The sequence below is a fragment of the Crocuta crocuta genome, unplaced genomic scaffold, assembly GCF_008692635.1.
Source record: "Crocuta crocuta isolate KB4526 unplaced genomic scaffold, BGI_CrCroc_1.0 scaffold1, whole genome shotgun sequence".
Taxonomy (NCBI): Eukaryota; Metazoa; Chordata; class Mammalia; order Carnivora; family Hyaenidae; genus Crocuta; species Crocuta crocuta.
The window spans coordinates 2,175,603-2,191,253 of NW_027527930.1; the positions used below are offsets into that span (position 1 = coordinate 2,175,603).

Consider the following 15,651-nt stretch of genomic DNA (forward strand, 5'->3'; position numbering starts at 1 on the left):
ATTAATAACTTTGGTCTGCTTTGTGTACAACAGAGACCTCTTTAGTCAAACTATTAATGCATAAAAATTTGAACTTAAATAGGAAAAATGAGAAAATACTAGAAACTGGATAGAAATTCTCCACTTAGAATTTACCAATACAGTATTTTTAATTATTCTGATTAGCCAGTTTTTTAAGGAGAAAAATGTACATGTTGTGAATCGCATGTTGTGATTCACTTTCAAGCATGTTTTTACCGTAGTAAATGGTTGTGATACTAAAGTAATTATAGGTGGTTGTTTCTGTTACATAGAATTGTATCTAGCTCATAAGACTTGACATCCTCCCTCTAAAATCTTTAATGATTTTGTTAAGGTTGTGAATTTTCTTCATAATTTTTCTGAGTTTTTAAATTAGTACATTATTTTGATTGCTGATAAGTAAGACCTTTCTTAATGACGGCTTACTTGAATTTAAAATACAACAGTATTAGTAGCCTTGGTCTTTTCCAGACATAATTGCAATGATGAAAGATTTGCATTAATTTCAGTCTCATCTTTACATCATTTGTGTAGGGTGTTTGGTCCACGCTGCCAGTAAATGAGAAGAAATTAAATGCTGCTTTCAGATCTGCAAGGAGTGTTATCTTAATATTTTCTGTCAGAGAGAGTGGAAAATTTCAAGGTAAGAATAAAATAATTTGGATATATAAAAACATCATTTATGTTAGCACCTATTTATTGTGATTTTGATCCCCTTAGGATTTGCAAGACTTTCTTCAGAGTCACATCATGGAGGATCCCCTATACATTGGGTGCTTCCAGCAGGAATGAATGCCAAAATGTTGGGAGGAGTTTTTAAAATTGACTGGATTTGCAGGTAAATTATATATTTTAGTGTAGTTAATTAAATCTACACTAAATGGCTGCCAGTTGGTAGTAATGTTAAAACTCCACAGTTGTTTAGCTTTAATTTATTTTCATGATTATACTCTCTTTTTTCGGTCTCGTTCTTTTTTTTTTTTAAATTAAAAATTTTTTTTTAATGTTTTATTTATTTCTGAGAGAGAGAGAGAGAGCATGAGCAGGGGAGGGTCAGAGAGAGAGGGAGATACAGAATCTGAAGCAGTCTCCAGGTTCTGAGCTGGCTGTCAGCACAGAGCCCGATGCGGGGCTCGAACCCATGACCTGCGAGATCATGACCTGAGCCGAAGCCGGACGCTTAACCGACTGAGCCACCCAGGCGCCCCTTTTCAGTCTCATTCTTAGGCTGATTTGGATCCAAAAAATTTAACAGTGTTAAAGTAAAAATTAACATCAATAGGTTTTGCTTATCTTGTTCACTGTCTTTATAATCTCATATAGGATGTATTACTCTTGATGTGTAGTCAAGAGTTTTATGTAGTTCATTTGTACTCTGTATTAGTAATATAGCAGTAAGTTTGTCATGAATTAGACAATTGGCTGGAATGTTACCTGGAAAGATTTATGTGATTTTGGTGATTTAACATGTTAGTTAGTAACTGAAATAGGAAAATAGCTACTCTTTAGCTTGGCTCATATTTTGGAGGTAACTAATTTAGTTGTGAACAAGTACTTTTTTGTAAGGAAGTTAGCAAAACATATTTAGTTGGCATTATATTTTGAAAATGTGTGATTAAATGTACTGAGTATCTGCAATGTTGCTGTCCAAAAGGAGATGTTCTATAAATATAAAATGTGTAAGTGGCTACTTAAAAATTTAAAATCCCTACGAATGGTGTAATTAAGATTTAAATATGTTTATTAGAAATAACTGAGTTATTAAAATAATTTTTATGTTCTTAACTGAGTATGCATTGTTAGAAAATTATTAAAGAAATAAATTTAGGTGAATACAAACTTTGACACTTCATGAAATGGACAGTCTCCTGTGGAGAGCTGCAAAATGGGGCAGAAAGCAGAGAGCTTTTTAATTTTTTTATGTTTATTTTTACTTTTGAGAGAGAGAGAGAGGCTGAGTGCAAGTGGGGAAGGGGCAAAGAGAGGGAGAGATCCAGAATCTTAAGCAGGCACCAGGCTCTGAGCTATCAGCACAGAGCCTGATATGGGGCTCAAACTCATGACTCATGGGATCATGACCTGAGCCAGTGTCGGACGCTTAACTGACTGAGCCACCCAGGTACCCCAGAAAGCTTTTCTAGGATAAAGAAAAAGGGAGAGAGAAATAGAAAGTGTCAGATTGGCTAGGGCTACATTGTCAACCTTATTTGGAGTGAGAAAGCCCAGACTAAAGGTAGGTGACTTATTGTTTGGAGATTGACTAACTGGATATATTGCATTTCTGGTCAAGTTGAGCAGAACACAAAAGTCATACCTAAGCTTCTGTTTGTTGGCATGGCACCTCTAGCAGGAGTGGCTACATTTTGGACCTAGAAATTTATTTTAACATAAAAAACTAATTATTTGAGTGAACTTTATATGCATGCACACATCTATTGCCTATAAAATTAATTTCAGTAAAAAATATTACTTGAAACAGGCCATATGTGTTTTAAAAGTTAAAATTAGCTTAGGTGTTGGATTTTGATGAGGATGGAGGAATTGGATAATAATGAAAAATGCTATTCATATTCTGGAAGGCAGACTAGGAAGAACATGGAAACACAAGCAGAAACCATGGGGTTTAGGAGCTGGGAAAGTGGGGGGAGGGTATGTATGTGAGTGGGATAGGGAGCTCCCCCCTTTTTTTTAAATGAAGCAGATGATAAAGCAGAAGACAGAGATGAACAGTAATGTGAGCCAGTCTAAGGAGTTAAACGTTTATGTATGGGACTGTGAACGTAACATGGACAATAATATAGTGAAAATAGTATATTAGGTTGATTATTGATAGAGTAGCAAAACTGCATAAAAATATACCATTATTGCTCCTCATCCCATCATTATTTTCTATAGGGAAAAATCAGAAGCAATCTAAATTCTTCCATATAAGAAACTGGTTAAGTGAATTATGATTTGTCACTTAAATATAATACACAGAAGTCATTATTCCATGTAACAACATGGAAAAACATAAATGAAAAATTACATATAATATGTTGGAATGCAGTGTTATGTTGGTGAGAGTGTAGGTGATAGTCCCCTACTCCATTATACCAAGAGTTTATAAATATAAATTTATGGTTCTTTAGAAATTAAGGTTGTAATTAAGCAATACTTATAATCAGTTTAAAGATATGAAATTTAAAGATCTGGTGGCAGTTTTTAGGGAAAACATGGTACTTGATATTTCTCAGCAGAGACAGACTTCTATATTTATTTGGATAGCTATAATTGTATAAAGGCCAAAGAAGTTTGTTAGTCTATGGTTTTATGACTAGAAACATTATTGGTGTTACTTGGAAAATATTTGGAGGTAATGTTGTCTTAAGATTAGGAGACAATTACACATTTTAAATTGGTTGCAACAGATTTTATTTTGAATGTTAACTTGTTCTATTAACCTTCATTTCCAAATTCTTGATAAGGAAATTTGTTTCTTAATTTCAAAAGGTGAGTTTAATTTATTCATGTATTATTGTCTTCCTCCTTACTTATTTACTGGCTATTTTACCAGCTTTTTTGAAATGTATTCACTAACAAAAGAGGCACAAACCCAAAATACTAACATTTTGTATAAAATTTTGGGTAGTAAAGTTTTTTATTATACTTCTAAGTTTTAGGTTGACCTAGAAAGAATTTTTTTCTTCTTCTCCTTTTTCCTTTTTTGAGAGCATGAGTGCGGGGGGGTGGGGGGGCCAGAGAAAGAGCAAGAAAGAGAATCTTAAGCAGACTCCATGCCCAGTGCAGAGCCCCATTGTGGGGCTCAGTCTCATTAGGTGAGATCATGTCCTGAGCTGAGATCAAGAGTTAACTCTCTGAGCCACCAGGCACCCTAAGAATAATCTTTTTTGTTTTTTTTTTATGTTTATTTATTGAGAGAGCGAGTATGCACCAGCGAGAGAAAGGAGCAAAGGGAGAGGGAGAGAGACTCTTAAGCAGGCCCCATGCCAACGCAGATGCTGTTGCAGGGCTCGTTCCCACAAACCATGAGATCATGCATGACGTGAGCTGAAATCAAGAGTCACAGACTAACTGACTGAGCCACCCAGGCACCCCAAGAATATTCTTAAAGAAAAACTACAACTTTAATTTTTAAAATACTCATCACTTAGTTCAAGAGTAGTTTTATAATACTGAAGAATTCTGAGGGGCATGCAATATTTATTACATTGATATTTCCTTGGGTAAGTCTATTGTATAGTCTTAAGTTTTGTGTATAAAATGAGAATTACTTTTGGTTCGGTTAAGAGGATCAAACTTTAAATATACGTGCTTAAGGCTTTGCTATCAGTAATAGTAATTGTTATCAATGTTTTTTCTTTTCAGCTAGTTATGGTAGACTTATTTAAGCACCCTTTGGATTTAATAATAGCTGGACTTAAGTTTCTTTCGGTGTGGTCTCTGGATCACTTACATCAGTAGATTTGTTAAAATGCAGACTCTTAAGACACACGCCGAACCTCTTGAATTTCTGATGGCTCATGTATTTTGTAGACACTGAAGCTTAAGACCACATGGTGCGTGTTAGCAGATAAGAGAGGAGCCATGACTTATCTAAGTTATTACTGGGAATTAGCTCTAAGATAAGGCTATGCTTTATAAAATGTCATTCAGCGAGAATTAAATTAGCATCTGCTGATGCTATTGTATGCTCACCCCTTTAATGTTCTTTCCAAATAGCCCATTTTCTCTTTTCTTTTAGAATTTCTCCATTCTTTTAACTTTAGTAACCAAACCGCTATCTAGTACATAAGAGCCTTTGGATAGTTGTTACGTTCTTTTGTTAAATTTGTCCCACTTAACCAAACCCCTTAAATCAGTCAGTTACTTCCATGTTCTTTGGATTACTCACAACAAAGCTAGTCATCTGTAGGCTTCTTCCTTACAGGTGTCAGTTTAAAAGGTAACTTTTAGGATACTTATTCTATAATTATGGTGACTGTGGTCCTGAAGTTTCTATAAATATATTTGGAGTCCTGTTTTGCCTAGGGCCTCACAGTTCACGGTGATACTCTGGTAGATATAATTTGTCAACACAAAAAAATATCTCTAGAATCTAGTTAGAACCAGTGCCACCAAAGAAGCTTAACCCCAAGTGACTCGACCAACTCAGCATATAGTTTTATGTTGGACCTTCAGTATTCCATTGCCAATATTTAAATAACAGTGATAACTTTCTGCAGTAACAGTTTGTAACTTTCCTGTATTTTGGTGGTTTGTAGGTTATTTATTTCCTCTCCTGTAACTGTTTTTTAACCGGCAATTTAGAGGGAAAAATCTAAGAAAGTGTTAAAGTACAAAAAATTGTTACTAGAGATTTCCCTCTGGATACCCTAGGCTTTGGTGTAGACTTGTTAACGGTAGTCTTTTTTCTTTTAACTTCTGAGAGCTGGAAAGTTAAAAAAATGTATATATTTTGTATATGTATAGGTATACATTCTCGAGCCACTCTTGGTGTGTGAAGTAATTGTTATACTAAGAATTCAAGCTTTTTAGTAATATACCTAGTGGGCATTTCCATCATTCATAGCCCTTTTCCACCATATATTCACATCATCACCATCACAGAGCATGCTGCCATCTCTTTTCTCCACATTTAAAGAAGTTACAAATTTGAGCATTGTATCTTTAAGAAAATTGGTGTAAGATTAGAATAATTGGCTGTATAGCTTATCAGCTAGACCACATTGCTTGTGTTTTTTCTTCTCCATTATACCTTTGCACAAGCTCTCTCATTGCTTCAAGTATAACAGTCTCATGACTTAGCTCTTTACATTTGGCTCTTCCTGTGTCACTTTTCTTTGGGGCATATCCCATATGTTACTTCTTCCAGGAAGCATTTTTTGATTAATTTCTTTCCAAAATAGATATGACCAGCAAAACTTCTGTGTTCTCGTTTATTCTTCTTTGATAGCTGTGGAAGAAAATTTATGAATGCAAGCAGCTCTTTATCTTACTCTTCTTTGTATGTCTTTGGGTTGAGCAGTTTCATGTGTATTGTAGATAAGGTAATTCTTTAAAGCATTTATTTAATTTGGCATTACTCTGTGTACACACATAGATAATACCTTATCAAGCACTGTTAATTTGATTAGCCCTTGATAGTTAATAGGTATTTATTACATGTCATGTTTGCCTTTAGCATTATGCTATGTTGATAAAGAATATAAAAATACAGGCTATCTTTTTTAAGTTGGTGAGACTGTTTTGTCTTGTGGCTCAGAGTTTAGAGCCAGAGTTTCTTTAAGTTATATAGGTGCTGCACCTAAGTGGAGGGCATAATTCATATGTGTAGATACATGAATTTATAAGTAAACATTTGTGTTGTCAGGAGCCATTCCATGGGTGGCAGGGTATATTGCTTTACTGAAAAGGGGAGGGCATTTGAACCTGGGAGAACAGCTTTGAACCAAGGATAGGGGACACTTATTTTCTTTTGGTATTAACTGTCTGATTAAGTTTCAGCTCTTTGTTGGTTAGTTAATTAAAAATATTAATTTGTTTAGTACACAGAAGCAAGAGCTAAATAAACATTTTATACGTCGTTTAATTTGTATATTCACTATTTAAAACAGATATGAAGTGTAGATGGTAGTACCCTTGTTTGTAAGCTGAAGAATTCAACTCCGGTTCGGAGAAGAGAAACCATGCGCGCTGGGGTTTAAACCCAAACTGTCTTGGTTTCCAGGCTTGTGTTCTTAAGAACTTTATTATTTAGCTTATTTTTGAGAACACTGGAGAATGGAAAGAACCCATCTCTAAAGGTGCTCCCGCTCTGGGTGTTAAATGCCTCCAGCCTAAGTAATTCTTTGAATTTTAGTCACATTTAAATCAGAATTAATTGCTGAAGTAACATAAGGTCCCTAAAGGATTCTACAAAAGAATATAATTGGTATTACTTTGTATTTAGGCGTGAATTACCGTTCACTAAGTCAGCTCATCTCACCAATCCTTGGAATGAACATAAGCCAGTAAAGATTGGACGTGATGGACAGGTTTGTTGTTTTAATTGATTATTTAAAAACACATACGTTTAATCAGTCCTTTTAGAGATTTTTATTGAAGGACATTTTTAAGCCATTTTTGAAACAATTTGTGATTAAAGGAAAATATTCTTTTTTGGAATTCATGTGACTGTGGCTTTGACCAATTAGTAAGACCTCCATAAATGTTCAAAGATAGGTAATTTTTTATGGTACTTCCGTTAATACAATTGAAAGAAAAGTTTTTGATGAGAGATTCTGGTCCGTTTTCCATTATATTATTTACTGCACTTTGTATAATTTTAGAAATGCCATTTAACATCTTCACTGAAGATTTCTAATGTAAGGAAGCTATATGAAAATTATATGTACCCAGGTTTTCAAGTCTGCAAATGAAATTACAAATGTACTGGTTTAAACCCAAATCTTCTACACGTAACTTTGAATCAGAAGTGGTGTGCTTTCATTACTCGTAAATGAAATTGCCGGTGGTTGAAAACAAATCTTTAGTTTATCGTCAAGTTGGATTCCATATAATACCCAATACTCATCCCAACAAGTGCTTTCCTCCATCCCCATCACCCCCCTTCCCCTCTCCCCCACCCGTATCAACCCTCAGTTTCTTCTCAGTAATAAACCTTCATTAAAAAAGCCGTATGTTAGTCTCCCTTTGTAGTTTTTGTAAAGTATTTTAGTGTATTTAGCAGTTCATAATTATCAAAGTTCTTGGCACACACTAACATGTTTTTCCTCTGCTGAGTTAAGGTGGATAACTTTGTCTTGATATTTTTGTATTTTGCACAAACAGTCCTTTGTTTGCAGAGGATGATTGTCACAGAGTTTTAAGCAACTGCATTTGTGTATTTAACTTTGGAGATTCTATACTTTTAGTTTTTACCCTTAGATAAATACCTGAAACACATTTGAAAGGTTTTCTAAAACCTTCCAAGGAAGTTTATTGGAATCCTGTACGATCATCACCTTTGAGAAGGAAGTCTTCAAGTCAGTCTGTTTTGTTCTTGTACTTCAGGAAAATACAACAAGTCTATTGAAAATCTCTCCTGTTTTCGTCTTGTAAATTACTACTTTCCTATTCTAGGAAATTGAACTTGAATGTGGAACCCAGCTTTGTCTTCTATTTCCCCCTGATGAAAGTATTGACTTGTATCAGGTCATTCATAAAATGCGTCACAAGAGAAGAATGCATTCTCAGCCCCGATCAAGAGGACGTCCATCCCGTCGAGAACCAGTCCGGGATGTGGGAAGGTTAGAAACGTTCTTTGGACTGATAGTAGGCACATGTATCAGAATAACATGATGGAGGAATGTGATTCGTCAAAAGTTTGTCCTGCGGTAAAGAAGAAAGAGAAAATCCTCAAATCAAGCTGCATGGACTAGTTTGTGGCTTCATTGAGGATTTCACATGGTCACCTTGGTCTCAGTCATTTTTCAAGAGGAAAATGGGGATCTTTCCTTATGCAGAAAAAAATTATTTGCTAAAGAGTGATAACCAGTTTAAATTAGATAGTTTTCTGATAACACAATGTATACAATTGCAATGAGGTAGGCCTTTGTTGCTCAGAACAGGCTAGAAAGGAGGAAGAGGAGGAAGTCTTTATTTGCAAAAATTGTTAATATTTTGTAAAAAGCCTTTTCTTTCAGGTGTGTCTCTGGATAAGCCTTGTCAGATTTGGGACTTTTATAAAGGATCACTAATGTTTTTTCAGAAGATGACGCCTCATTTAGAGGATAAAATATTTTAAGTTATTTTGATATTCAAGAGGAGCATTATTGGGACTGTTTCAGATTTTATCACCGTGATGTGTTAACCCCATTGCCAAATATTCTCTAACATGTACCCAGTGAATTCACACATCTTGCTGAGCTTCTGAAAACAATAGGTTCTTTCCAAAGGGGATCAAGTGGCCCTGGGAGACCCGGCAACAAACCGAAAAGAAGGGCTGTTGCTGTGTCTGTTTACAACTTTTCCAGATGCTGGCAGTACCTGTGGACTTAAAGTGTTTTTTAGAGGATCGTCATGGTTATTGATCACTACTTTATGAACTAAGCAGCATTTTCCAGGAAAAGGGGGTTTAACTTGTTACAGAATTGGAGAAGTCTTTGCAAAGGACTGATTTAAGCCCTTCCACCCAACACCTTCCCCTGTGTAGATTTGCATACAGCTAAATCTAAAATATTCTGCTAAAGACTGTTGGATGTATGGTTGATGGGATGAAACCTTTGGTTAAGTTTCCTTTTGGTGGAAACATCCTGTGGTAGGTACAGATAATCCAACAAGAGTCCCCATTTCTTTGAGCTTAAAAAGGACACTGTCGAGTAGGTAGGAGGAAACCTGGCAGAGCCCCTTACTTTTGGCCTTAAAGGACTGAACACCAAGATGTCTTTTGAAGTTTAAGCTAAGAGGTTTCCAGTGCAATACAATATTTACAAGTGAAGTTTTTACCTCAGTTTTGCAATGGACTGCAAACTATACTTATTACACCACTACACCTTCTCTCAAGCCTGCCAGGGCCTCCATATATGTATGGCTTACAGCTTACAGTCAGTAGTTGGACTACTATATGAACTGTTACTATCATGTTTTATACCGGTCGTAAATGCACTACCCAAACTACAAGAAAGCGGTATGTTTATTTTTTAAACCAGCTTTTAATTTTCTTAGTCTTATTTATTGTAGATGCAACTGTTTTTATTTTGTTGGGGGGTTTGGGGTAATTGCACTTTGAAGTTTGAGTGAATTTGTCTTGGAAAAGTTAATGCAAGCAGTTGATAATTCAAAGAAACGGCTGGAAAACTAGTGATGCCAGGTTATTATAGACTTTTTATTTGGCATTAAGGGTAAAAAGATATATTTATTGCCAAAACTTGGAATTTTTGTTTTTATTTTGTGTAGCTCTTTATTAAATGCTAAATAAAGTGAAGTGTACTTAATGATGTATTACATTAGCCATGGAAGTATATGGGAGACCGTAAAGAGCAACCTTCTGCAGACAGTAAAGTTTCACTTCTAAAGAATATACACTTTGAAGTCATTTTATGAACTCTGTTAAATTGCTCTATTACTTTCCAGTTTTATTTTAAGACACTGTCTCTAGAAAAAATTTCCTTAATTCCTAAATGTTACTAACTATAGAAATTAGTTTTTCCAAGTATTAAGATTTTCAAAACTTTCCTGTAAAGTCACTTTGAAGAAGTATCAAATTTTCTGTATGATCATGTGAAAAGCATAATTTTGTGCAAAGCACAATTTGTGTAACGATGATAGTTTTTCTTTTTCACGTGAATGGAGACTTTATTTGGGAAAGTGTTTTTGTTAAACTGGATGTTTATGTTAGTTTTAGAGCAGCTCATTTACTTTGTTTAGAATACTAAAACATGATTTACTTATTTTGAGTAGACTGCTCTTCCAAGTTTTTCATGATAGCTGAGGATTATAGAGAATATCTACTTCCAGCAATACATTTAAGGATTGATTTATTTAGTAATTAGAGGAATTAAAATTTAGACATTGTAAGATTTGCTCTTCAGAAATTAGGATGTTATAACGGGCTATACTTTGTACTTAATTCTGTCAGAAACTCTTACATTGCTGTTTGTTCTCCCAGCAGTTTTTGGTTTAATTTCTAATGTGTCTAATTTGTGTAGGCGTCGACCAGAAGATTATGATATTCATAACAGCAGAAAGAAACCAAGGATTGACTATGCCCCTGAGTTTCACCAGAGACCAGGTTAATATTTTATAATCCTGCAGATATTTGACTTATTATGAAACAACAACAAAAACAACAACACAGAAACATTTATTGTATTCCTATAGTTCTAAAAGTGAGACACTTTAGGACATGACTACTTAAATCATAGGAAATTATCAGTAGTTGTCACTTAAATTCTTCTGCTTTGTGAAGGTTCTCTATTTTAGTGTGGCTAATCTGTTAATTACCTGATGTTGCTAATTTATAATTATTTCCCAAATGGAAACCACGTGTGTTTTAAGATTAAAGGTGGTTAGGGAAAGCAGTGATCTACTTTATTATGTTTTTCATTTTCTATGATACTTAGTATTTCATGTGGTATATTGCTTTAATTGGAAACTGAAGTTATATTTTTTTAAATAAAAATCTTTGACACGTTTTTAGAGAGGAATGAGAAATACTTGGTTTATAATCTAGAAAGCAGCTTTTCAGTTAGTCTTAATCAGAATTTAAAAAGGGAAACTTCAAGAGAAGGTACTTATGATACACTTATAAAAATGAGGCAATTTGAAATTGGTATTAGTGAACATTACAGCATTTTTATATAAGTGGCTTGATAAAAACCTCATTCTTCTCCAAAATAAGTATTCCAGACAGTGAAATTAGTTTTTTCTCAGTAACATGAGCACTCAGATGTTTTTACATTTTAATTTGCTGTGTCTTTTAGACGGAGAGAAAGAATATTTCTTTCTTTGTTATGTTTCTTTCACTTAAAATGTATATATCTTCATTTTTGTAACTTCTGCAGTTTTGTTTTTCTCCCCCTTAAGTTTGCATTTCTGAAAACTATCTGTGGTTGACTTAGCAGAGCTTGTGAATACCGAAGGTGGAAAGTAAACCTTTGTTTTAAGGAAGTCCTATTATAGTGCCCTTAGGATAATTCCTCTGCCCTTACTTTCCTTATGGTGCAGAATGAAGAATTTTTCTATCTAGAGAAAATTGGGGTGTGGATTTAGAAGATTCATATGAAAATCTCTCTAGCAGTTTATAATAACTGTGGTATCAGTAAGTTATTAGTTACTTCCTAGATTATGATGTAATCTGAGAAGAAAATCTGAAAATGGAGTAATACAATAATAGCATCACTTAATAGCATCACTATTTGATGGGAAGAATTGAAATGAGTGGTAAGGAAGGCTTGATTATAATGCCATAATAAAAAATATAAATTTGATTTACTAAAATGCTTGATGTTTGAACAGGGTATTTAAAGGATCCACGATACCAGGAAGTAGACAGGTAAGTTGGGTTCACTCTTGCTTAGTTTTAAATTACATTCTTAGAACTAGTTTATGAATTACCTGAATTTAGTTTCACAAATCTTATTCCCAACAGACGATTTTCAGGAGTTCGCCGAGATGTGTTTTTAAATGGGGTAAGCATTTCATTTAATACATTTACTGTTCATAAAAACCAGGCTCTGACTTATAGTTTTGGGTTTGATTTTTATTATTATTGACGTTGTTATTTTTCATTTTAGTCCTACAATGATTATGTGAGGGAATTTCATAACATGGGACCACCACCACCTTGGCAAGGAATGGTTTGTATTATTATTTGTTTTATTGCAAATTATTTCACTTCATTTGCAGTTACATATATTTGGAACGCTTATTTGGAAGATGATTGTTACAGTTACCCATTAAATAAATAGTTGGAGGCTATTTTTAAAACTAAAGACTAAAGAATAATTTGATTTGTGTTAATAATACAAGTTTAATTAGAAAGTTATGGTTCATTTTTGTAGTAGCTAGTATAGCAAACTGTGTTCAAACACCTTCCCTTCGTAACTGATCTTGGGCAACTTTCATAATGTGTTTCTCTCTTAGTTTCCTTTATCTGTAAAACTCACTGGGTATTTGTCTATTCTTTGGCTCATCAAATTAATGTACCCATTCTGTGCATGGCAGTCTGCTTTAGGCTGGGCTGGTGAATGAAATGGACATTGTACCTGTCCTTTTGTGGCTAGAAATTTAATGAGCATCAGTGTTGACTTCATGGGATTGTCGAGAAAATAAATTATAAAATACATGTAAAGTTTAGTAAAGTGCTTGATGCTAATACTCATCACATTTTTCTATAAAACAAGGTTTAATTAAATTCTGTTCATAACTTAATTTTTTTCTTTCTGTAAGAAAACTGGATATTCTTCTTAGAGTATCTTTTAAGGTACTGAGGATAGCTGAAGAATTCCCAAGAAAGAAAAAACTTGGAAGTTTAAGTAGTTCTTATTGTTTATCTTTTTTTTTTAATGCTTCCTGTAATGTGGCTTCTTCATCTGACTTGTTTCACTTAAGGTACTGTGTAAAGATAGATGAATTATAAGATTGCATTCCTTAGATCTGTGAGATTTTTAAAATGTCAAAATATTATCTTGGCACTAACTAGGAAAGTAACCTTCGATTTGCTCTTACCCAATTTATAATGGCATTTAAAAGTTCATTAGGTCTTGGAAGTTTTGTGATTTTTTGTTTTTTTAAGGGTAGATGTTAAGATGATTGATTCTAGAGCCTTTTTACTAGCAGTGTGATACGAAGTTACTTACCTGGTTGTTGGTGCCTCCATTTTCTCTTGTGTGCTAGGAATAACAGTATCTCGTAGGGTTGCTGTGCGAATTAAATGATATGTGTGTAAAGTGCTTAGGACAGTGCTTGGCTCATTGTAAGCACTGATTAAGGGTTTGCTGTGTTCTATTAGTATTTAAACGATACGGTACAAAAGTGTAAACACGTTAAATTTTAAGTTTGAGTATTTATTTTGAGAGAGAAAGAGGAGTGCATGGTGCATGCACGAGCAAGGGAGGGGCAGAAAGAAAGGGAGAGAAAATCCCAGCACGCTCCACATTCTGAGCATGGAAGCTCGAGGCGGGGCTCATACTCATGAACCAGGAGATCATGATCTGAGTGGAAATGAATAGTCAGTTGCTTAACTGACTGGGCCACCCAGGAGCCCCAAACATGTTAAATCTTCAAGGGTATATAATTAGTTTATTGTGCACATACTTCGAACAAACACGTAAAGAGGGCATTTTAACAAACCTTAATTTCTGTCAAAGTAAACGGATAGTACAGATTATTAGATTGTTTGTTTGAATAGGTGGTTTGGATAGTGGAATTCTAAGAATGGTTTATTTACACGGATATTTGGTAGATGCTTATGGAAGTGGTTTTCTCTTTTTAGGCTCCTTATCCTGGAATGGAACAACCTCCACACCATCCTTATTATCAGCACCATGCTCCACCTCCTCAAGCTCATCCCCCCTACTCAGGACATCACCCAGTACCACATGAAGCAAGATACAGAGATAAACGAGTAGTAAGTGGACGAGAAGGCAGAAGTGTAAAGGAACTGCCTTGAATTCTGTAGATAATGTAAATGTAGGGATACCAGATTATGTTGAGTGGTGGACTGTTTTTATTGAGAATGGTTTAATAAATGGCTAATCCCTTTGGATTATTTAGATAGACTATTATTTCTTCAGTGATCAATCTGCTCAAGTTGAGGCAACTCCTACAAATAACTTTAAGGTAATAGTGTCCCAGGGATATGGTAAACTAGGAGTTAATTCTTTCTGCACTGGAGTCTTTAGTTATAAATGACTGTGTAATTATTATTGCAAATACACATTTTTAAGCTTTCTATATATTCTGATTCACTTTTCATAGGTTGGATGGTATGTATTAAGTTAACAGATCCCTGGTCTCAGTTATTTGTGTCTCTGACAGATTTTGTCAGTTCACCTCTGATTCTTAAGATAATGCTAACAAATAACAAACAGATGTTAAGAAAGGCAGATGAATAATTTTCCTTTAGTAATTACTGAATCTAATAATTTGGTATGGTTGATATGAAAAGCATTTTTTGATCTCTTCAAAACAGAATGAACAAAAGATAATTTCTAGTTTGAGATTTCTGTTTTTTTTTTCCATTATACTGGTTGGGTTGAGTTTGTTTATTAAATGGTTGATACTCCGTTTTTCCCCCTTTCCCTCATAGTACTTTCAGTTTTTAAACTGAAATTGTCTTCTGGCACTTGTTAGTGTAATTCCTTTGTATATAAGTTTGGTAGTCTTTGGTAGTTGGGTTGTTAAAGTAGGATGTACAGTTTGGACACCTTCCTCCCTCTCCCCCCAGTTTGAGGTGTTGAGTCTTTTGGCTGGGCCAAATAAATATTCTTTATATTCCCACTTAGATGAAGAGCCTGCATATTTGAGAGGTCAGTCAGAGCAGTAGTGGCCCAGCCTATTTTTGAGATATTTTTTTGGTCTTATTTACCTTCTTATTTTCATAAAGATACTAACTTCTCAGAATCAAATCCTATTAGGACCTTTAATATTCAGTGAAACAATCTGAGAATCCTAACAATAATAGACTTTAATTTTTTTTTTTTCAGTTATACAGGAAGAAATATACAGCTTATATCTGATGAAATCTTAGTTGGCTAGATGGGTTGTGGTGTTTTTTATAAATGATTGCATAATCTTCAAATTAGGAATTCTTTCTAAGATTCTTTTACCAAAAGTTACTTGTCCTTTTTAAGTTCTGTTTTATGCATCTTTATGTAATTTTTTGGTTAGTGTGTATATTTTATGCTAGTACAATATTCTTCATGTATTGGAGGTATGTGAGAGGTAAGGTGGAATTGTGTTTTTGAACCTTATATTCTGAATATTTAAGCTGACTTTTGAAAGGAGACAAAGTTCAGTAAGTAAAGGTGAGAGAACTAAGAGTAGAAAACTTGAGCAGGGATTAAGCTTAAAAAGTAGCCACAATGACAACTTGCACCTCACTTAGACAGTTGCTCATCTTCCCTCTCTGGTTCTCCCCAGCTT

The 15,651-nt window shown here is 34.4% G+C and overlaps 1 protein-coding gene across 1 annotated transcript in view; it reads left to right on the forward strand.

The window, feature by feature from the left end:
• The window catches only part of YTHDC1 (YTH N6-methyladenosine RNA binding protein C1), a 36,331-nt gene that overhangs the window by 18,954 nt on the left and 1,726 nt on the right, over positions 1–15,651 (forward strand). The window contains exons 10-18 of the mRNA XM_077750711.1: positions 556–664; positions 742–859; positions 6,974–7,058; positions 8,146–8,312; positions 10,713–10,795; positions 12,022–12,058; positions 12,155–12,194; positions 12,300–12,362; positions 14,000–14,134. Of these exons, the coding sequence (XP_077606837.1) occupies positions 556–664; positions 742–859; positions 6,974–7,058; positions 8,146–8,312; positions 10,713–10,795; positions 12,022–12,058; positions 12,155–12,194; positions 12,300–12,362; positions 14,000–14,134 (837 nt within the window). The remainder of the gene's footprint in view (positions 1–555; positions 665–741; positions 860–6,973; positions 7,059–8,145; positions 8,313–10,712; positions 10,796–12,021; positions 12,059–12,154; positions 12,195–12,299; positions 12,363–13,999; positions 14,135–15,651) is intronic.